Source organism: Empidonax traillii, unplaced genomic scaffold, assembly GCF_003031625.1.
Source record: "Empidonax traillii isolate 1590-97213 ecotype Southwest subspecies unplaced genomic scaffold, ASM303162v1 scaffold7:size3022706, whole genome shotgun sequence".
NCBI classification, from domain to species: domain Eukaryota; kingdom Metazoa; phylum Chordata; class Aves; order Passeriformes; family Tyrannidae; genus Empidonax; species Empidonax traillii.
In genome coordinates, this window is record NW_020955200.1 from 1,817,298 (window position 1) to 1,839,527 (window position 22,230).

Sequence of the window (22,230 nt, forward strand, 5' to 3'; positions counted from 1 at the left end):
TGATACGTTGCTTTCCTGTTGCATCATTTTGAAGTTTAGTAACGTGCAGTTCTGGGGTATGATTATATATCATTCTTGTGGAAGGAGCTGTCAAAAGCAGTATCACTTTGCTAATTACCAGTAGTTTGGCTTGTATTAAGAACTCTAGTCACAAAAGCAGACTTCAAGATACAAAGTAAGTTAGTAAAAAAAATTGTGTTCAGAATTTTTAAATGATTCTTTATAAAACATGGTGTTGATTTGCAAACTGAAATAAAAATATAAAGAAGTGCTCTTTTGGCTTAGTGAACTTCTCACTTAATGGCAGAGTATTATTCTTGTCTTACTGACATAACAAAAATCAAAACCAAAGCTCTAAAGCACAGATGTTTTTCAACAGGAAATGGTAATAAACAGAAGGATGGAGGGTGGCACTCAGGGAAACACAGAAAGCAAACTCAGCCTGTCTGCTGCACCCTTTACCAGAGACTTCACAATTTCTCCAGTCTATCACTTAAGCAAATGAGGTGAAATACTTCAGTCTCTGATGTAGACAATATTTGTATTTCATATTATGAAAAGCCACTGAGTGGCTGAAGGTCCATGTGTAGTTATCTTCTGAATCATCTGTGGTGTATGTTTTCATTTCTGTAGTTTCAAAGTACTCATGACAAACCTAAGAGGCAGAGAAAATCCTATGAGACCTCACTAGACAAAATGCCTCTTTAGTGACTTTTTTCAGTTGATTTTCAAATGCCATCATGTTTTTCATAATCAATCCCTTGTTATACACGTATTTTTAACTTTAGCACAGGCTGGTCCAGGATTAAATCTAAGGACAGACATATTACAATTCTACTTTTTATTTATTCAAATGGTATTAGGTCTTTAGTAATAAACCATGCTGATGACATCTGAAGAAAAACAGTGGTTTCAGAAGACACTAAGTGTGAAGAATTTTTATCAAAGCTCGATTTATGAAAAAAAGTGTAAGTTATTCAGCCAATGAAATAGTATTTCTGTCACATAAAAGGCATCTTGAAAAAACATATTTTTTTAAGATGCAAACACAGTGACATTTCACACACTAAAAACAGGGATGCCATCTTAGCTTAGGAATTGGCTTCATTTAGGAGCACCAGTGTCATGTATTACCTGGAAAGAATGCTGTTTTGAAGTTAACAGCAGTGGTTCACACCTGCAGAAGCACATACAGAACTACTCCAGAATAAGTGGCCAAAGAGAAGTTCAGACACCTTCCAATGATCTATGCATTCAGCATTGGCAAGCCAGCCCCTAGGTCAGTATGAGCAAATTCTCAGCCTTGTCTGAGGTATTTTTGTTTTGTCGTTTATTGTTGCAAATCTTACAGACATTAGCGCTCTGTTAAATAAAGGAATGTAGCACAGTAAATACATCACAGCAAAATAACTGGCCAGAAACCTCCCGCCCTGTCCCATCCAAAGCAAAAAGCCCACTCTTTTCACTCCTGCCCCCCCAAATCAAACCACCACAGCTTCAGTACAGAGGTCAGAGACCTGTGGCAGAAAACATCAGAGTAATTACATTCAGTAGATGTGCAGTATCAACATTCCAGGCTCACATATATTTATATATATATTTATATTTATATAGAGAGATCATTAAATGTTTACAAAGAACAATATTGTTACAAATACAATACTATGCTTTTCCCAACGCTTTACAATAATTTCTATTCACCCTCTTTACAGAACAATAGTACTTCATAGTCTAGGTACTGCGCAAAATATATACAAGAGATCTCAACCACATTGCTGTCTTCTGAAGTACATTTCGTTTAGAACACAAGGAAAGCTAGCAAACTTGGAAATCCCAACTGAGACTCAAATTCAAACAAGATTCAAAACAAACACATGATACTTGTCAAAAATAAAAAATATAAGGGATGTTTCATCCTTAATGTAAACACTGAAGAGTTAATTAGACTGTATGAAGCAGCAAGGATAAAAGAAAAAGAATTCAGGTCAGTCACTGAAGAAGGAATGTAAACCTTTGAAGGAATGTTCCTTTGAATCTGTTAAAAATCCCCATAATCTAATCTATCATACTGTTGCACCAGTCTAGAGAACAGCCAGATTTCCCTTTTTAGCTCCATTTTCTTGAAACTCTTTCTGTTTACGGAGTAAAATGGGATTGTTTGCAAGACTGTTCTCAGACGTGTGCACATTCTATGGACCTTCCAGTTTAGAAATCTTACACACACAAGTAATTGAAAAACAGATTTTTTTGCTAAATTCTGATCCTGAAAGCATTCACTTGCTCAATGTTAAGCACCTATTTAGCATGACCTGTTCAAGCACTCAAATGCCAATAACTTCACAGACTTCTGGCTGCAAGATTTTCAAAGAAACAGTTGTTTCATCTCTAAATACATTTGCACGTTCAGGTCTTCATTGTTTCCAGTGAAGTGAGTTAAAGTCTTCACCACATGAGCTAGACAGAACCACAGAAACAAGTGAAGTGGAGGGCATAAACATAGCAGGAACCAGAATCAAGATAACTGTCTCTTCAAGAGCTCACTAAGTTTCCTCAGGTAACTTATGGAAGGGCTGCACTGGATATAATCTTCTAAATTGTACATGGTTATATATCATATTTACATATATTACTATATATATGGAAAATTCTGAAAAGAAAGTTTGAATGATCATAAACAAGATGTCTACAGTTAAACAATATACTCACAAGTCAATTATCTTGTTGCATCAGACAGGTAGCAGAGTTAAGTACTAACCTGGAATACTAACAACATTCTTTTGCTTAGTCTGATATTCTGGAGCCTTGGATTAAATTATGTAACAACAAGAAATGCAGTAAAATCAAGTCATCATACATTAATCTCAACAGAAGAACATATTCACTTACTATAGTAGTTTATGCATCACTTCAATATCTCCCTTAGACATCTGCTTCTCACTGAAATACTATGTTTATCCTCTAACTCTGATCAGCCCATGGTTATCCATGATTTGAGAAAACCAAAAAAAATGGACCTCTGGCAAGACTGCTCACTGGCTCTTGGCATTGTTTGCACCAAATGTGCACACGCTCACATCCACTTCTGTGAATCTGCATAGTCATGTCTAGGATCATCACTGGACTGCAAACAACACTCACATTGTACAGCTCACCTCACAATAACTGAGAAACAAGGGACTACGACCACTACCCCATGTGCTAAGAAGAAGTGGGGTATGGCTGTGTGTTGTCTGCCCTTGTTTTCATCTCATTGAGCCTTTCTATCACAGTAAAACACAGCACAAACTGTTTCTTTAAAAGAAATCAACATACTAACCTGGTCTAAATGCATGGTTCAGCTTCAGTATAAACACCAGTACATAGTCCTGAAAAAAGTAACTACAGAGAATGTAGAATTCTCTCACTAGGAAAAAAAGCTATTAATTCTTTTTTCTTTATTTTTCCCCATCTTAAAAAAACCCAAAGAACCCAACCCAGCCCTTTTCCCCTTTTGTGTCTAGCATGCAACTTAGAGGCCAATCAAATACTAGATTTCATACATCCCTACAGTTTATCATCTTCATACAAGTGCATATAGTACACACATATCTCCTTTAAGTGCCATACATATGGAAAAAATCACAAGTTAAATTATATAGCAAAATAAATAAGTTTATTCCCACCTCACCCTTTCCACTGTTATCTATATCTTGAACTAAAGAGGAAGTCAATAAAATTAGACAGTCTTTGGACAAAAATATTTGTTAAAACTGGCTCAGAGAACAAAATTACTTAGAATAGTCTGCAGATCTCTTATATTCAAACTTCATAAATAGCAAGCACAATTTTAAAAATGTCTATATACACTGGCACACGTGGCTATGTGCACCAAATTCAGAATTAAGAGCCTAGAAAAAGTGTAGCTATTCAGGAAATCCCCTTATTATTTCTGTTGTGGATATTTAAGGATCCTCCCCTCCACTTTAACCTCTAAAATTGGGCAGGGACTATAAAAGATGTTGCATTTAAAAACAAAGCAGAAGAAAACAAAGAGTTAGAAACCTGGGGGCAGAGAGGGGGAGACTGCTGTAAAAAATGCCTCCCAAATTTCGTAGTGTAAGTAATACAAGTATAACATGTTTCAGCAATTCACAGAGTAGCTTTTGGGGTCCTACTATCCTGAAGAACTGATGACAGAGGGGAATTGAAAGATGTGGATTGGGACAATTTATTTTCCAACAGCAGCATTTACTGAGTCTTCATAACAAGGCAATTCTTCCTGAGAGCAAAACTATACTTTTGGTATTCCACTTTCCCTACAGACATAAACCTTTAGTAATAAGCTCAGTGCCTGTGGGAAAATAGGACAAGAAAAGCAAAGTCACATGCACGATATTCAAGAGAATGCTTTGTACCTATACTTTTATCTGTTACTCAGTTTGTAAAATTATAGCCACAAAATTATGTTAGCATGAAACAGAGTCATTTGCAAATATTCTGTGGACAATGCTGCTGTTATTTTCCTGTTTTGCATGTGGAGCTATATGAAGTTTCACTTGTAAAAAGATGCAACCAAAATTGTTCCATAGATGTATTTTGCCCCTTCCCAAAATACAGGAAAGTGGTGGGGAGAAGAGGAAAAAAGGATAGAGGAGAGAGTGACAGTATATTTGTGTCTGTGAAGGGGGAAGAGAGAAAGAAATGTCTTTGCAGACACACAAATGCAGCACTAGAGAGACAAGCACTAATGGGAAAAACATCTTCCATGCACATTGTGACGGTGAGGTGTCAGCTTTAGATGTAAACTGGTTGCTCTTGTGCAGTCAACAGTCTGTACATGGCAGCTGGCATAGTCTTCATATGAATCTAGGGGAAATAAGCCAAGTTAATTGATGTTCCTAAACGTGTGAGAGAACTAGCTAAAGTCATACAAGGTAGAAAAGAAAGGTAAAACTTGAGAGTTTTCATGTCCTTATTAAGTAATGAAGGTGGTGGCTTCATAAAACAGTATGTTTAGTATAAATGAATCATCTAAAATTGTGGACACTTTCTATTCTCAGATTAGGGTTCTTCTAAAACATAGGAGAACTATGGGCAAATAATGAAAGAAATAGTGTGCAGGCTTGCTCTACTTCTGCTTTTTGGATTTGATTAGTAACAGGGTAATAGAGATAGAGCCACAGAATTAAGGAACAAGTTGAACTGGAAGGGATCTTGGAAAATCATCTAATTCAAACAGCCCTGTTGCGAGCATGGACATTTTTCACTAGAGCTGGTTGCTCAGAGCTCCATCCAACCTGGCCTTGAATACTTCCAGGAATGAGGTATCCACAGTTTCTCTGGGCAACCTGTTCCAGTGCCTCACCACCACTATAGGGAAGGATTTCTTCCTTACATCTGATGTAAATCTACCCTTTTTCAGTTCAAACCCTTGCCCATTGTTCTGTCACTGGAGACCCTGTTAAAAGCTTTCTCTCACTTTTTCTTAGAAGCCCCTTTTATACATTGAAAGGCTGGTGTCAGGTCTCCCTGGAGCCTTCTCTTCTCCAAGCTGAACATTTCAAACTCTCTCAGCCCTTTTTTCATAGGAAAGGTGCTACAGCTCTCTCTGATGCTTTTTGTGGCCTTCCTCTGGACCTGCTTAAGCAGGTTCCCACCTTTTTTGTGCTGGGGACTGCAGAACTGGAATCAGTACTCCAGGTGGGGTCTCACAAGAGCAGACTAGAGAGGGAAAATCACTTCCCTTGACCTGCTGGCCACGTTGCTTTTGATACAGCTCAGGATACAGCTGGCATTCTGGGTTGCAAGTGCCCATTGCTGGCTCATGTCCAGTTTTCACCCACCACTATTTCCAAATTCTTCTCCACAGGGCTGCTCTCAGTCCCTTCACCCCCAGTGTCTACTGACGTTGGAGACTGCCCAGACCCAGATGCAGGACCTTGCACTTGGTTTTGCTGAACTTCACAAGTGTTGCATGGGCCACTTTTCTAGCCTTTTCAGGTCCTTCTAAAGACATCCCTTTCCTTAAGCACCACTGAGCTTGGTGTCACCTTCAAGCTTACTGAGGGTGCTATGTCTGTTGTCACTGATGAAATACGGTCCCAGAATGGTCCCTTGAAAGACACCATTTCCTATACTGGTTTCCACTGGTTGCTACTGGTAACAGCAATGAACTATTCTGTATTGCCTAGAGACATTGTTAGTTCTTACCTCACCAACAGCATTTGAGAGAATGTGAACAATTTTCTCATGGGGTGTTGCTACAACACTCTGCCCATTGATTTCAATAATCCGATGGCCGACACGCACACCTCCTCGCTCTGCTATACCCCCTCTCATAAGGCTACAGATCTGGAAGGGAAAGAACAAATTTATCATGGGCTGGTTAAGGAACAGAGGCTTTTTGTAACCCATTTTTGCCTACAAGCTATAAATCAACATTTAAACACAGGGACTTGCAACAAATTCTAGAATGTTATCAATCACTGACTCAAAGTAAAATTTGCTAGTGACAAGGAAATAATGGATATTCTCTTCCAAGAGCAGAATACACTGTCAGAAAAGGTTATGTTGTACATTACATGTCTTGTGGACAGGAAATTTATGATTGTGTGAAGGACCTCAGTTTTACAATGTTCATGATGCAGATGCCTTACCAAAGAAGATGATCAAGAACAGGGGGGTTTCTTTGAGGTCATGAAATGGCTTGGTTAGAAACATGAATGATCTATGCTGAAAGCAGACTCTGCTACACACTTTTGTTTTTTTTATAGCAAAACGACTTTTCTGTTCCTCTGGTTGACTCTAAAGTTGTAAAGGAAGTAGAGTCAAAAAAAAATAACTCTTATTAAACCAATTTTTATATCTTAGACTTGATATGTGCAAAATCTTGCTTGTTTTAAGGAGAAAACAGCAGCTTGACCAGAGAGTGTGGCAGCTACTTACAATCCCATTCTGCACACTGAAGCCCAGCTGATATCTGAGGTCTGGTCTTCTGATCAAGACTGTGGTTACTGGAGGACATCTAACGATGTTCAGTTTAACTCGGGCCTGGTTTTTCAAACCCTGCAAAAAAAAAAAAATCATGAAGGATGCTGGCAAAGAAAGAGTTAAACATTTAACATAAGCACTGTAGGGGAAAAAAAAGAGTTAAAACATAGACATGGGAACAGCCCTGAATAAATGCATCTTTTTATGCATTGTAACAGAATCAGACCTCTGAATGCCAGAAACAAGCATCAGAATATTCAGTTAAATAAGTGATAAATATTAAATTTTTCTTGCCAAGAAGCAGACACAGTTGTTTTAGGAAAACCAGATTCCTGCTCACAGTTTCTTCATTCAATAACAGAAAACACACATGAAAAGAATATTAAACAGGTCTATGCAACTCACCAAAAAAATCTAATGACTTTTCAGTAAGTAGCTAAGATAGTTGCAGGAGTTGCTTCCCTAATGAAATAAATTCAATTTTGTCAAGCAAACAGCAGATCCTGCTCGTATCATCCTTATATAACCAGTGCTCCTAATTTCCATTATTCACACAATTACAGAATGGTTGGAAGGGACCACAGTGGGTCATCTTGTCCAATATCCCTGCTGAAGAAGGGTCATCCCAGAGCACATGGCATAGGATTGCATCTGGAGTGTTTCTGAGTATACCCAGTGAGGGAGACTCCACAACCTCTCTAGGCAACCTGTTTCACTGCACGGTCACCTCCACAAGTTCTTCCTCATGTTCACATGAAACTTCCTGTGTTTTAATTTCTGCCTGTTGCCTCTTGTCCTGTTGGTCAGCACCACCACAAAGAGCTCAGCCGGTTAAAACTTGGTGCTAATAATATCAAGGTTGTGTGCTCAATCTCCTGTCTGGGCCATTCACTTAAATGTTGGACTCAATGGTCCTTGTGAGTCACTTCCAACTCAGAATATTCTGTGATTCTGTGACTCCATCCTCTTTGACACCCTCTCTTCAGATACTTATGGGCATTGATGATGTCCCCTCCCATTTGCCTCTTCTTGAGGCTGAATAGGCCCAACTCTCTCAGACTTTCCTCCTAAGAGAGATGCTCCAGTCCCTTAACGATCTTTGTGGCCCTCTCCTGGACTCAATCCATGTCTCTCTTGTACTGAGAAGCCCAGAACTGGACAGGTGTGACCTCAGCAGGGCTGAATAGAAGAGCAGGATCACCTCCCTCAGTCTACTGCAAATTCTCTTCCTAATGTGTCCCAGGATATCTTTGGCTTGCTTTGCCACAAGGACACACTGCTGGCTCATGGACAGCTGCTCATGGACACCAGAACCCCAAGGTCCTTCTCTGCAAAGCTGCTTTCCAGCAAGTCATCTCCCAGCCTATGCTGGTGCCTGGGATTATTCCTCCCCATGTGCAGGATCTTGCATTTGCCCTTGTTGAACTTCAGAAAATTCCTCTCTGCCCATTTCTTCAGCCTGTCAAGGTCCTTCTGAAGGCCTGCACAGCACTTGGGGGTATTGGCTGCTCCTCCCAGTTTTGTGTCATCAGAGAACTTGCTGAGGAGGCATCTGCCTCTTCACCTAAGTCACTGAATAAGCTAAACAATACTGGTCCTTGGGGGATACCACTAGTGACAGGATCCTCCTGTCAGGGATCCTCCACTACCTGTGACAGGAAGTTGTTATCAGTCCTTTCCAGGACCTCCTGGATTGCCTGTGCTTCACTGTGTAGCTTCTACAGCAGATGTCAGGGTAGTTAAAGTCACCAACAAGAACCAGGGTCTGTGACCTTGGGGTTGCTTCCAGCTGCCTGTAGAATGCCTCATCCACTACCTCCTCCCAGTCATAGGGCCTGCAGCAAACGCTCACCCTTACTCATCTGCCCTTCTATCCTAACCCAAAAGCTCTCTGCTTGCTCATCATCCACCCCAAGATAGAGCTCGCTACATTTCAAGTACTCTTCCTTCCTCCAAAATGAGTTATATCACATTTTATCATGGACTCCTTGCTACCAGAAGAAAATTGAAGGAGAAAAAGTGGTAAAACACTAGAACAGATTACCCAGAGAGGTTGTGGAGCGTCCTGTCTTGGAGTTGTTTAAATTCTAGTGGTCACAGCCCTTAAGAAGCAAGCTCTACTTTGAATAAAAATGTTAGTCTACACCTGCTATAGGGGTGACTGCCAGCTTCAGAGACTCTGTGTTCATATGGCTCCATGAAAACACAAGCAATAAATCACGGATAAGTGCAATGTACAACTTCGTGTATTCAGAGTTCTGGGAGGTTGTTAAGAGGGTTTTTTGCAATGCTTCATTCACAGAAAGCATTAGCCATAAATCCATACATAAATAAAATCCACATCAAGAATGAAATACTTTACAAAAAAAATACAGCAACTTTTACCTCACTTAATTTACAACTTGTCAATTTCAGTACCTTCTTAGGCTCAGCCCATGCTGATGGGTGGTAGGCCTGCTGATGTAGTAATTTACTAAAGGCCTGCACATATATAGTTTATCACCATGCTGTTATCTCCCCTGTGTTTTTTATGATCTCTGAGCTTTGATCTTTCTCCCAAGACAGGGAGCTCAAGCATGTCCACGAGAGTGTCTCCACTTATCCTGTTATCTCTACACAGAGACTCTACTTCTCAAAAGAGACAGAGGACAAACAGCAGTAGGCATAATAGATGGGCTTACCCACGCTGTTATTTTCCAGACCTAAGCATTCCCAGCTGCAAGGTCACTTGAGCAAATCTACCATCCTCCTTGCCATTCTTCTGCTTTTAATTCTTTCCTCCCAACACATGCCCTCAACAGATTTGATATCATTGTGTTCTTACTTCCCTGACAAATATGCAAGTTATTTATCTATATTACTTAGCCAAAAAAGAAGTAATGTGGTCCCTAACAAAATTTCTTCTAACTTTACAGAAAGCACATATATTTCAGAAGTGGCTGATTTTCAGTATCATGCAGACTGGTAATATAAACTGATCAGAATCAAAACAATTGCATATTTTGCCAACTTTATTCGTTTATCTAGTCCTTTTGTATGCTTCTGATAGTAGCCAGCACCAGATGCTTCTGAAAAACATATAAGTAGCATAAACCTATTAGAGTATAGCCACAACACATAGAAAGCTTCTTCTAAGCTCTGTCAGTTTGCAATTGGTTTATAGTCAATTAGTAGCAGAGCTCAGATGCATAATACTGAAATCATCCTGTCTGAAGTGCTTGTGAGATATGTTTATACACATAATATTATCATCTTTTCATAGAAGTGTTTACAGCATGCTAAAGAAATCTGAAAACTGAGATTTTTCTGCCATATTTAAGTGCGCACTTTGATTATTCATGTATATGCTTGCTTCATATGCACTAGTTTCCAGAAGTGCTACATGAACAGCTCCAGATGTCTGGTTATGAAGACCTGCAAACATACAGATTAACTTCTCCTTAGAAAGATAAAATAAATGGATAGCAGTTCCTACTGAAACTGCAGAAAGTATCAGTGAAGAAGAGAAAGGTCTGCAAAAGCTGGAAACAGCAAAGCTGGTTGTTTCTGTATTGATAAAGTACCAATGACCATAGTGAAATTCCAGCTTAATAAGGGAAGTGTAACTCATCGCAGTTTTAGAAATAAAACCATATGGGATAGGAAACAAACATGGCTATCATGAAGAGCCTAAACTGGCAGGCAGTTTTGTTCCACTGAAGCTGGCATATGAGTTTTCTTCCTTCCTTTACAGATGCAAACCAGGTTTTGACACATTTTTAGTATGCCACACTTCCAGACTTTCATTTCTACTCACAGAATCTAAAGTGGCTGGTTCAGGAACTTACGCATGTCTTATTCATCAGAACTCAGTATTAACATTTTGGGAAAACAGAATGCAAAGTTTTTAAAGCAAATATCTTAGTTCAAGTAGTATTAAGAGATAATCCATGGAGAAAAAAATGATAATTTACTTCATACATTTTTTTACCCCTTGGCAAACTGACCTTGTAAATATAAAATTTAGTTTACAATTTAAAAAAAATACAAAATAACAAAAAAAAGATACAACTTGTTACCAAAAAATTGCCTGAATTAATAAGTGTTACAGGTATATTCCTAAAAATCAGAGAAGGCTGTCTATATAATACAACCAGCATTACATTACATGTCCACATGTGATAATCTGCAGAGCCCTGAGGGACTATTTCAATAAATAATTTCATACAGCTTTATCTAAAACACTCCCTAGAGAGGCATCTTTCCCACTCTTTAAACTCTGATGTTCAAATACTTATTCCCTTGTATGCTACAGCTAATTCAGTTCCAGATGACCTGAATGCTTTTTGAAGTCATATACTTTTCTGACAACTAGAAGAAAGCTCTTCTAATTAAAATATCCCATTTAGCCAAGTGAAGAGAAGCACCACACTTTCAAACAACAAGGGCAAAGATTCCACAGAAGGTATGTCTTTGTTTCAAAGTTTTAAAGTTTCAAAAATAGGTATACAAGAACAAAAAAGGATAGACTCTATTTCATCCAGATACTAAGAGGCATTTAACAGCTAACATGGCCTCGGACAACACTAAGCACCTGTACCTCCATTTGTCACATAAAATTTCAAGTGCATATCTGGTGGTATCTTCCTTCTGAACAAAACATTCACTTGTGTATGCACAGAGTCCTTGTCTATGCAAATAAATAGCACAGCACATCTTCTGGGAGAGTATCTAGACTTTCTCAAGACTTTTGATGCTGTCTCCTATGATATCCTCATAGCCAAGCTCAGGAATTGAGAACTGGATGAGTGGATGGTGAGGTGGATTGAGAACTGGCTGAATGGCAGAATTCAGAGGGTTGGGGTCAGTGACACAGGGTCACTAGTTGGAGGCCAGTAGCTAGTGGTGACCCTGAAGATTCAATTCTAGTCCCAGTATTATTTAACTTATCAGGGATGGAGTGCCTCCTCAGCAAGTTCTCTGATGACACAAAACTGGGAGGAGCAGCCAATACCCCCAAGTGCTGTGCAGGCCTTCAGAAGGACCTTGACAGGCTGAAGAAATGAGCAGAGAGGAATTTTCTGAAGTTCAACAAGGGCAAATGCAAGATCCTGCACATGGGGAGGAATAATCCCAGGCACCAGCATAGGCTGGGAGATGACTTGCTGGAAAGCAGCTTTGCAGAGAAGGACCTTGGGGTCTGGTGTCCATGAGCAGCTGTCCATGAGCCAGCAGTGTGTCCTTGTGGCAAAGCAAGGGATGCCTCAGGAAAAGAGTTTGCAGTAGATTGAGGAAAGTGATCCTGCTCCTGTACTCAGCCCTGCTGAGGTCACACTTGGAGTGCTGTGTTCACTTCTGGGCTCCTCAGTACAAGAGAGACATGGAGTTCCTGGAGCAAGTCCAACGGAGGGCAACAAAGATGGTTAGCAGACTGTTGGATCCTCACTTATGAGGAAACTGTTACCAGTTGGACCTGATGATCTAACAGGTCTTTTCCAATCTAAACAATTCTATGATTCTATGAAAGCCTGAGGGAGCTGGGCTTGTTCAGCCTCAAGAAAATATGACAGAGAGGATCTCAGTATCTTAGTCTACAAGTATCTGAAGAGAGAGTGTCAAGAGAATGCAGTCAGGCTCTTCTTGGCAGTGCAAAGAAATAGGATGAGAGGCAAAAGGCAGAAACTGGAACACAGGAAGTTCCACCTGAACATGATGAAGGATTTCTTTACTGTGAGGGTGACCAAGCATTGGAACAGATTTCTAGGGAGGCTCTGGAGTGTCTTTCTCTGGAGATATTCAAAAGCCATCAATACACAATCCTAAGTAATGTGCTCTAGGGAATGCTCCTGAAGCAGGAAGGTCGGACTAGATGATCTCCACTGGTCCCTTGCAACCCTATCCGTTCTGTGGTTCTGTGTGGAGTCAGAAAATTGGTGTAGCATAATTCACACTGTATTTTAAAGATCATGAAATGGAAAGTGCTATGCAAACATTTGGTAAGAACTTATTTTAGAGTTCTATAGCTTCTGCTCTCCTGTTACGGAACCCTATTAAAATGTGTAGCTTCCAGAAACATTTTCCCTACCTTTATGATGCTCTGACATGTTGAGAGTGGTAAACCAACCAAACTGGTCCCATTGATTGACATGATCTGGTCCCCTATGTTCAGCTTCCCAGACTTCTCTGCTGGTCCTCCATGCATCATGTTGGCTATGATAACTGTAGGCAAAATGGAACCCCAGCCAGACTCCACAATTACCACACCTAGGATTTCTCCCTTTTGCTTTTCAATGTAAACCTGCATAATAAGAAAAAGTGTTCAAAAAAAGATGTTTTTCATACCCATGGAACTTACATCACCCCCTCCCAACATCTATATAACCAACAAACATACCCCTCTTTGTTTACAACTTGTCTTCCTAATTCAAAGGAAAAACAAAACAGGGTACACATTTTACACATTTCATTTGTACTCAAACATTAAATGATCAGTACTATATAATATAGATTTTACTTCATGCGAAACACTCCTCACAAGTAATTTTTGTGTATGAGCAGAGGAAATGGGAGCAGAAGAAACCCTGGTGCCATGGGTTCTCCTGGACAATCCTAAGCAGGAAGAGATTGCAAGAGGTTACAACTGTGGATTGGAAAATCATTACCTGTGTGTTCCAGTGGTGTATTGGTTCATTTTTATTAAGCAAGCTGCAAAGCATTCTGGCACACTCAATTTTTTAAAATTTGGAATCAGTCAGTTTTATAAACACCCATGCCTATATAAATTTTACATAATTTACTGTAATCTTTTAAATTTTATTAATCTGTTAATATGTTTTAAGTTCACTTTCAAATGTCTCAAAATTGTTTGGTAAAAAGAATGACAACAGATGGTAAATCATTTCAATGCTGATAACTTTTGGGTTCACTGTTTGCCTTTGAAACAGAACTGATGATAGGGTGTTCTATTAGGGAGGATATTCTAGACTAACTGAGCTAATTTATAGGAAGTATGAAAGGTTTTTTGATTTCTGACAACAAGGGCCTGCAACTGATACAGAGCGTCTTAACATGGTTATGGAAAAAGAAATGAGACATACATCTTTGCAATTTTCAGACTTGGAGAAGTGAATCAGGTCATCATTGTACATGTCCTGGGTATTGAGCAAGTCGCTATATTCCTTCTGGCTAAGGTCTTCTGGGTTGATTCCATTTGCCCTCAGAAATTCTTGGTAGGCCACACTAAATGCTTGACCTATGGACTGTGCAATCAGCTGCGCCTGTAGCCGTTCCCAGAGAAAGAAAGAGAAAAGAAAAATGTGAAACATTCTGATGGTTGTGTGCATTGACACTTTCTCTGTTACAATCACACTGAAAAATGGATCATTAAGTTGACAAACCTACAAGTTACTGCCATCCAGTCTACAACATATTTGTGCATTACTAATTTAAAAGACCCATAAAAAGTTAACACATTCGCCTCTGTCATGAATCCAGCTTGGTAAGCAATAATAAATATCAGAAATAAAGCCATCCTTTCACAGGTAAGAACTGGTAATAAGAATGTAAAGGTATAGCCACTGCAGTCACTGTGGGTTGCACCTACAACTCTTCCTACCCATGCAGCTCCCAGATGGCTCTCCCTTCCAGCCAGGACAATGCCATTCTCTGACAAGCCAGCAATGAAAATGTCTACCAGAAAACACACAGACATATTTAAGAGGGTATTTCCAACTTTTCTTATCATCCTTTAGGACCATCACGTTCATATTGACTGCTCCTATCTCAGTCTCAGACAAAACAGGAACAGGGCAACAACTAATGACCAGTTCAAGGCCTTGAAGTGATTAGAAATGGTCACATGCATTTCTTTCTTCAATCTGCTACCTCCCCCTTTCCCCTGTATTTCTTGTTTCACTCCCTTCAAATCCCATGATTCTGCCAGTTCTCTGTCTCTTTTCTACTCGTTCTGTCCTTTGTAGGCACCCTCTTGCAGCTGTAGCTGTGCAGGCTGTGGTAAAGGGAGGGAGGAGAAGTGGAGAACTCCACAGCTGACATGGTTGGCCTGGTGGAGTGCTGGCAATTAATGAATGCTGCTCAGGTGTATTTTTATAGAGCCTACTGGCTATATTTAAAGTCCAGTTTGCTCCCTAATAAAGGAAAAGTCCCCCAACCTAAACTAAAAATTTCACTGTATCTTAAACAACTCAAACTATCACTACTTCTGCTGACGAGAATAACATGACTGCTGGTGCTGAAAAGACCAATATGTAGACTGCCAGTACCAAAGCTCAGATCAGCCTGGTTTTGATAGCAAGGACAAAACAGCAAGGTGAAAATTACGCTTCCGTAGCTCCATAACTTAAGTAATGAGATAAATGCAGACTTTACATTCATACACATGTATCTTCACTCCAGGAAGAGACAAGCTCCCAGCATTTGGACACATCACTGGGGTTCAGCTCATTGGATACAGCTCTAAATAGAGTTGAAAATCTGGTGCTGTCATCCTTAGACAAGGACTCATCTAAGCAGAGACATATTTTGGACAACACCCACTTGCAGGCTTACAAGCTTCTGTCTCACTCTGTAACTTCTACTCACTGTGTAACTTCTTCCAAATTCTCAGCTGTCCCAGAAGCAGAAAAGACAAGTTTTATAATATAAACAGGCTGCATTATTTCATTGGATGTAAAAAAATTTTGAAAAAGCCATTTCCTTCCTGCTAATAAGGTGATACAATACTTCCATTCTGTTAGTCACTTGGGTATTTGAGATACATTTTGCAAGCTATCTGTGAACTACATACCATGACTAAGGAGAGCTGATATAATCTGCCATTTCTCAGCATATTCTCACATCAGTGAGTAATGCTTTCACTGGATCTACAGGCATGTACTTTCCACGCTAATGTCTTGTGACACAGAGAAGATCACATTTGACACAAACAGGGCTTATCTGAACAAACCAAAAATTGAGAAGCATAGATTCCAGCTAGTTAAATATCCCCGCTAGCAACCTGGGAAACAGATCCAGGAAGTCTGGATCATCCAAGAGTCAGACCACCTCATGCTGAAGTAGAATAAGCCCCAGCCTCTGGCATCTGACAGCTTAATTTTTGCTTTTTCAACTGTTCAGTAAGAGAGCAAGCAGTGTCAAGATTTGTGACTAGAAATACAGGAACATCAGCCTCAAAACAGGCAGCCTATCAAATGATATTAAGCGAAAAACACATTGGCTACTCTTTTTATTTCATACCAGGTTCTTGAAAGGCTTTGCAAAAGTGGTTTACATGTTATTTCATGGGAAAAAAACCCACAATTTTTATACTCTTTCATAATTTTGGATCAGTGTTCTTGTCCTTACTTTTTAATTTCAGCATAGGGTCATGTATATACATTCATCTGCAATCAGATGATTTATTCAGACATGGGTTTAGAACAGATTCATCACTACATAAAATCAGCTGTTTATTAAAAAAAAACTCCCCATCTCCAAGTCCTTGGTAATATACTGTAGACTGGAAGATATGCAATTATTTTATAAGAAATGGATATTTTCACCTTACTTATGTAATACCCTACTATTTGGACAATTTAGAAGTGAGATTTTTTTTTATTTTCCCAAGTTACTAGGCATAACTTGATTATGATCTTGACAACTAAATATCTAGCCACTTCAATCTGATACATCTGATTTTACCTTTCAGTTATTGAGCCTTAAAAAGTGCATAAAATCAGCAAGTTCTGCACATTGATTGTGAAGACAGAGTATCAAGTCCTACATAAGCTAACTTAGTAACCTGCATCATAGACTAAAATCTGTATCTCTGTTCAGAGATTGTTGAAATTACCAACTTTATTTGCTGACTTTTTGATATAATAACAACTGACCCCCCAATACAAGCCTTTTGAAAAATAAAAAATCACCTTTCTAGTAAGTATCAGTGACTGATCCCTGATGCAAGGCTTGGGATTAGAATTTTCCTAGGCAAATAAGCATGTCTGATAGGCTTTCACTCTCTTATGCAGAATCTGAGCTGGTATTTGTAAACTGTGGCAATTGGACCCTCCTCTCACTGTTGCTGGAAGGCAATCAAGGAGCTTAAAAAGGGGAAGCACTTCCATGAACACCAATTTCTTGAGTAAAATGTTGGGTTCAAACATATAAACAGAAGGCAAGTTCCTCTGCTTAGATGAAATATCAGTTGCAGATAAAAAGCAAACAGGGCCACTAATAATAACCTTCAGACCTAATGAAATGTGCCTACTTTTCCACCTCTAGAAAATTAAAAGACAAAGTAATTGCTTACATCCTCAGACTCAAAGACATGGCAAATCATTTTGTACTGTCTCTTTCCATCTTGGGAAGGGTGAGATGCTTCCACATTATCCTGGGAGTTAGACCGTGGCATTCTCCTACGAGCCATCAGAACTACTATATTTCCGATATCAGCAATGTAAGAAATGGTCCTTAGGGGATGATCCATCATGGTTTCCTAGGGAATAAAAAAACCAACATAAGCAGCTGCTTCAGTCAAGTTCTTATTGCACACCTAGGATGAAAACACTCAGACAGCAATAAGACCTCTGCTAAGTGAAGTCTGTAATATTTGCAAGAAGGGAGATGTCAATAGGAAACAAGAGCTTCACTTTTCAAAAGTAAAACAAAGAGAAAGTTTTACAAACTAAAGGGTTTTTTTCTGTGTAAAAGCATATAAAGACCTCAGTATCTGAACCTGTGTATGCTGGATATGTACATGTAGAGAACAATGAACAAATTAGTACAACTAAACATTTCGGGCTACTCTGACCACAATCGATACTTCATGCTTCAGGGCTCATGAGAAATGAGCTGACTGCAATTACTTTACCCATAGATTCTAACCATTTCTAGAGTCACACACCAGAGGAATTGCCTGTATGGTACGGTTTTTGACCATGGATTTCTTACTACAAAATCCCGGAGGGAAATACAAGAGCCAGCACATTTTGAAGGATAAATTTTGGCATGTAGGTGAAAGTCTGTTTCAGAAGACTTCTACCACAAAACTGACAGAAGTGTTTATGTCTATACCTGTGTGTCTGCATTCAGTACTTTTATTCTCTGTGTAGAAATGAAGAGGTCTACTTCAGTCATGGGTTGAGATTCACCTTCTGGAGCCTGCAAATAAATGGATTAGAGTCAAACAAACACATTAGGTAACACACTTACTAATGATGTTAGTTCACAAACTAGGGTGCACTAAGACACAGTCACCAGAACAGCAATGCAGGATAGAGTATTAGACTGCAGAAGCAAAAGATAAACACAAAGATGTGGAAATTATATCATATATGTGAAAGTGAATTGGGTATTGTTTGAATAAAACTGTTAACCTCTTAAAAGCTTCCCTGATATTTTTCCCAATTCAGTAAAATTATAACTGACTGCAGCATGAACTGTATAAAGATTTCATGAAAATCAAAATAATTTTACCATTTTCTGCACACTATGAATCCCACTTTAAGTAAGGTTTTCACACAAGCCATAGAAAGGCCTAACAGCATCTCTTGCCCGAGGAATTTCTATATGGGCTAACAGTAGCTGCCAAGACCAATGGAAAAACCTGTACCGCAGGTGGGTACTATTTAAGCATTTCATAATGCAGTTCTGCTAAGAAGACCTTCACAGTCAGACAATGTACTATTCAAGCAGTAACCCACCTTTAGAAGTCATATTTTGTTAATAGAAAGCAAAACATTCATAATGTTTTTAAATTACATTTGTTAAAAGATACTTGAAAGCTCCACAAACAAAACTTATAACAAAGATGAGCCAATCTCAGTATATTACTGAGTGTAAAGACAAACTTTTTTCTTTTTTGCATCCAGCAATTTGACACCTCTGTGAACCAAACAATGCAGCCTTACATAAAAATTAAAAAAAAAAAAAAAAAAAAAAAAAAAAAAAAAAAAAAAAAAAAAAAAAAAAAAAAAAAAAAAAAAAAAAAAAAAAAAAAAAAAAAAAAGGGGGGGTAAAAAACCAAACAAACCACATTTCATTTTAATCTATCATTTTACAGAGTTAAAACCTTTGCCTCTTTCAGTACTGATTCTTTAGTATGCATTTTCGGTACTGCCTGTAACCGTTTGATAAATCCAATCTTTATTCTATTTCTAACATGAAATGGCTAATGATAAGCAACAAAAAATGGCCAATCAGGCAACTGATTTCTGACACATGTCAGCTTGTATGGTGGCTCAGAAATAAATCTGAAAAAACCTTGCTGGATGCAGAAAATAAAACCACAAAATAAAAAGAAAGGAAAAAACCCTCGCAGAAAACAAAAGAACAAGCATAACATCAAGCTGATGGAGTTTGTACTGCACCTTCTTCCTGCTTTTGGCTAATTTCTGGGCCATCTGCTTAGCATGGAACAAACAGAGACAGGAGAACAGTTAGAGAAGAACTTACAGAGACTCCAAGTCAAACAGGAATCTGTATGCTAATGTCAGGGCTCATAAACTACTAGCTGATCTAAATTACTCCCTGCTTAGATTAATTTCTTCCTTTTCTTTTTGGCTTAAAAAAATAATTTCATGTTTAGCACATTGACTTTCAGAAATGAAAAGAAACAGCACCAAAAGAGTCAGGAAGAACACAAAAGGATTTTTTTTCACTTAAAATGTTACTTGCAATAAATAAGGTTATGTTGTGTGTACTTGGTTGTTTCTTGGGTTATTTTTACGAAATAAAACAGAGCTTCCCATCACTTCCAACAGTATAAACCACAATGTTACTTCTTTTGAAGGCACATCAATGTAAAAGGTGAGAGAAGAATTTTAAGCCTTGTTATTCCAGCTTTTTTGGAACTCATACTTTAACAGACTTCAAAAAAATAACCTCCCTAAAATTATGCTACTTTTTCCTGGAAAAATAAAATGACAGAAGGTAACTGTCCTCTTCATTTTCTTCTCCTTCTGAGCAAATAAACTCATATTATACTAATAAACCCATGCTCACACTGCATCTCTGGACAACAGATATTCCTGGGACACCTACACAAAGAAAAATCCATAGTACTGCATTTTTTTAAGGAAGCAGTGGAGCAAGTACTTCAGTTCCACAAATCCCTTAAAACAGGTTTCCACTAACAACGCAAATCAACATAATTTTTAGTCTTGCAATCTTTAACTCAAAACAAGATGAACTGAACTTCTGGACCTGCTCAGTGAAGAAATGTAATACTCACCAGGCTGGTAGTCACCCTTTTACTTCCAACAGTAACAGCCTCTTTGCTGATTAATTTAACAGGTGCTCTTGTGATGGGAAGGAGGCCTACTCCTACAGGCTCCATACAGATTCATCTCTAACTACTTTTTATGAAGAACAAACAGGAGGCCTGAATCACAAGACACACCAAATGTTTTATACTGATGCTTACAACTTAAAGCTATCAGGTTTTGTTTAAACAAATCTGAAAGCAGCTACCCAAAGTTTAGACCATGCTGCTTATTTTCAAATAGATACATTCTCACACTAGCTTTTAGTCATCTTTTTCAAATTAAGAAGTGTTTGATAGCCTGGTGATTGCAAACTATTAGAACTGCCTCACATGGCAGGCTCTTCATTACGTTACTATTAATTTAAATTAATACTCAGAAATAATATACTTATCTTGAATAACAGCTGCCTGTCATATACTGGGTAAGGGGTAGATACTCCTGAGGTAGAGTATTTAAATTGCTTTCCAATATCAAGCTCCCCTTCAGACAGTTTCTCCTCCACCCAAAACTTTAGTGACAGACCTTCCAAATGAAGAAAAGCACAGGCCAAAAAGAAGAAACTGGAGGAAAAAACCCCTGAGCTATTAAAATGCAGTACCATTCAATCTATTGAAAATTCTGTTCTTCAAATGGGAGCATTTTGAAGAACAAATTTCAAATGTTTCTTAAAAGTAAGGTAATGATAGGAAACAAGCACTTCTAAATCTAAGAAGTGACTTAACAATGCACAGAAATGTCACCAAAAAAGCTATAGTCCATGAACAACAATAAGATTAGTATAATTCTACGCAGGACACTTTATTATACAAATCCTCTTTGGCACCACGTTATTTTGCTAATTCAAATCAAAAGGTTATTTCAAAAAAACCCAGAAACTAATCTACATAAAATATTATTTTTTTAAAATACACAGAATTTATGATTTTCATTTAAGGTAAATGAAATGTAATTACTTATATATTATATTTTTGATTTCCAAAATTACAAAATATTAAAAACCAGCCAGCTTCCACTTTTGCTACAGGGATATCTTAAGTTTACTCAACCCACTTAGTCTCTATGGAAAATGTACTGCAAATTTGTGAGCACTGAGATGACACTGAGTAAAGAAAATGTGCAGAATATTAAACTGCTTTCACACATGGATTCTATTACACTCAGAAATTGAACCAGGTACTATCTAAAAGTGCTCAAACATGTCACACAGCAAACTAAGAGTACCTCCTAGTGAAGTATTCATAACTACATTTGATGAATACCTTCAAAGCACTGTTTCTGTTTTAACTTTGTTGCGCTTCACAGAGATGAAAGGCCAAGCAAGAAAACACCCAGCTCTTGTACTTATAACTGAAGAGATACCTTTTTAAAGAAATAACATGGAAAACTGTTTTCAAAAACTGTTCATATTCTTAAAGAATGAATATGTGGTCTGAAGGCTCTGCTAAAAGGAAGCATTACAGGGATTATTAAATTCAAAAGGAACACACTTAAGTGGAGTAGGTGTACACCGCAGGGCTTAAACAAAACTCTTCACCCCTTTTTAATGTTCTTAACTTCAAGCCTGTGTGTTTTATACATATGGGATAAAGGCTAGCTGATGCAGAGATGAATCTGGCAGCAGCAACTCCATACATCACACTGAATTTCTCACTAAAACCATTTAGCTGAAAAGGCAATCAGTGACAAAAACAGGCAAAGCCCACCCTGGTAAACAAACCAAAGGCCCTAAGGTGAAGGGAGGCTGCCTAAGCTTCACTTCGAAGCAAAATGCCGTAACTGTCAAAGAAGTGTACAATGGTATTGTGTGCCATGCAGTAAGCCAATAATTTTCTGAAATAAACTGAGCTTCAGAAAATTAGTCACAACAGCTAGGATTTTACCAGGTCAACAAAGCAACTGTTTGGACTTCAATCCTGAGACAAATATACTAAAACAAAAAAATATGCATGCCCACCAATTTATATGGATGCATAAATTATGGGAGCTATGAGTGAAATTAATTTAATAGATTTCTTTC

At 38.4% G+C, this 22,230-nt stretch overlaps 1 protein-coding gene across 3 annotated transcripts in view; it reads right to left on the bottom strand.

Annotated features, from left to right (window-relative positions):
- Window positions 1-826: 826 nt before the first annotated feature.
- The window catches only part of APBA1 (amyloid beta precursor protein binding family A member 1), an 84,297-nt gene continuing 62,893 nt past the window's right edge, over window positions 827-22,230 (bottom strand). For 2 of the 3 annotated variants that reach the window (XM_027881754.1, XM_027881764.1), the window contains 8 exons: window positions 19,317-19,349; window positions 18,022-18,108; window positions 17,258-17,443; window positions 14,046-14,225; window positions 13,034-13,246; window positions 6,925-7,044; window positions 6,190-6,330; window positions 827-4,845 (listed from right to left, as the gene is read on the bottom strand). In XM_027881754.1, the coding sequence (XP_027737555.1) occupies window positions 4,774-4,845; window positions 6,190-6,330; window positions 6,925-7,044; window positions 13,034-13,246; window positions 14,046-14,225; window positions 17,258-17,443; window positions 18,022-18,108; window positions 19,317-19,349 (1,032 nt within the window). In that variant the 3' untranslated portion in view covers window positions 827-4,773. The remainder of the gene's footprint in view (window positions 4,846-6,189; window positions 6,331-6,924; window positions 7,045-13,033; window positions 13,247-14,045; window positions 14,226-17,257; window positions 17,444-18,021; window positions 18,109-19,316; window positions 19,350-22,230) is intronic. The other variant, XM_027881772.1, reaches the window with a different exon arrangement.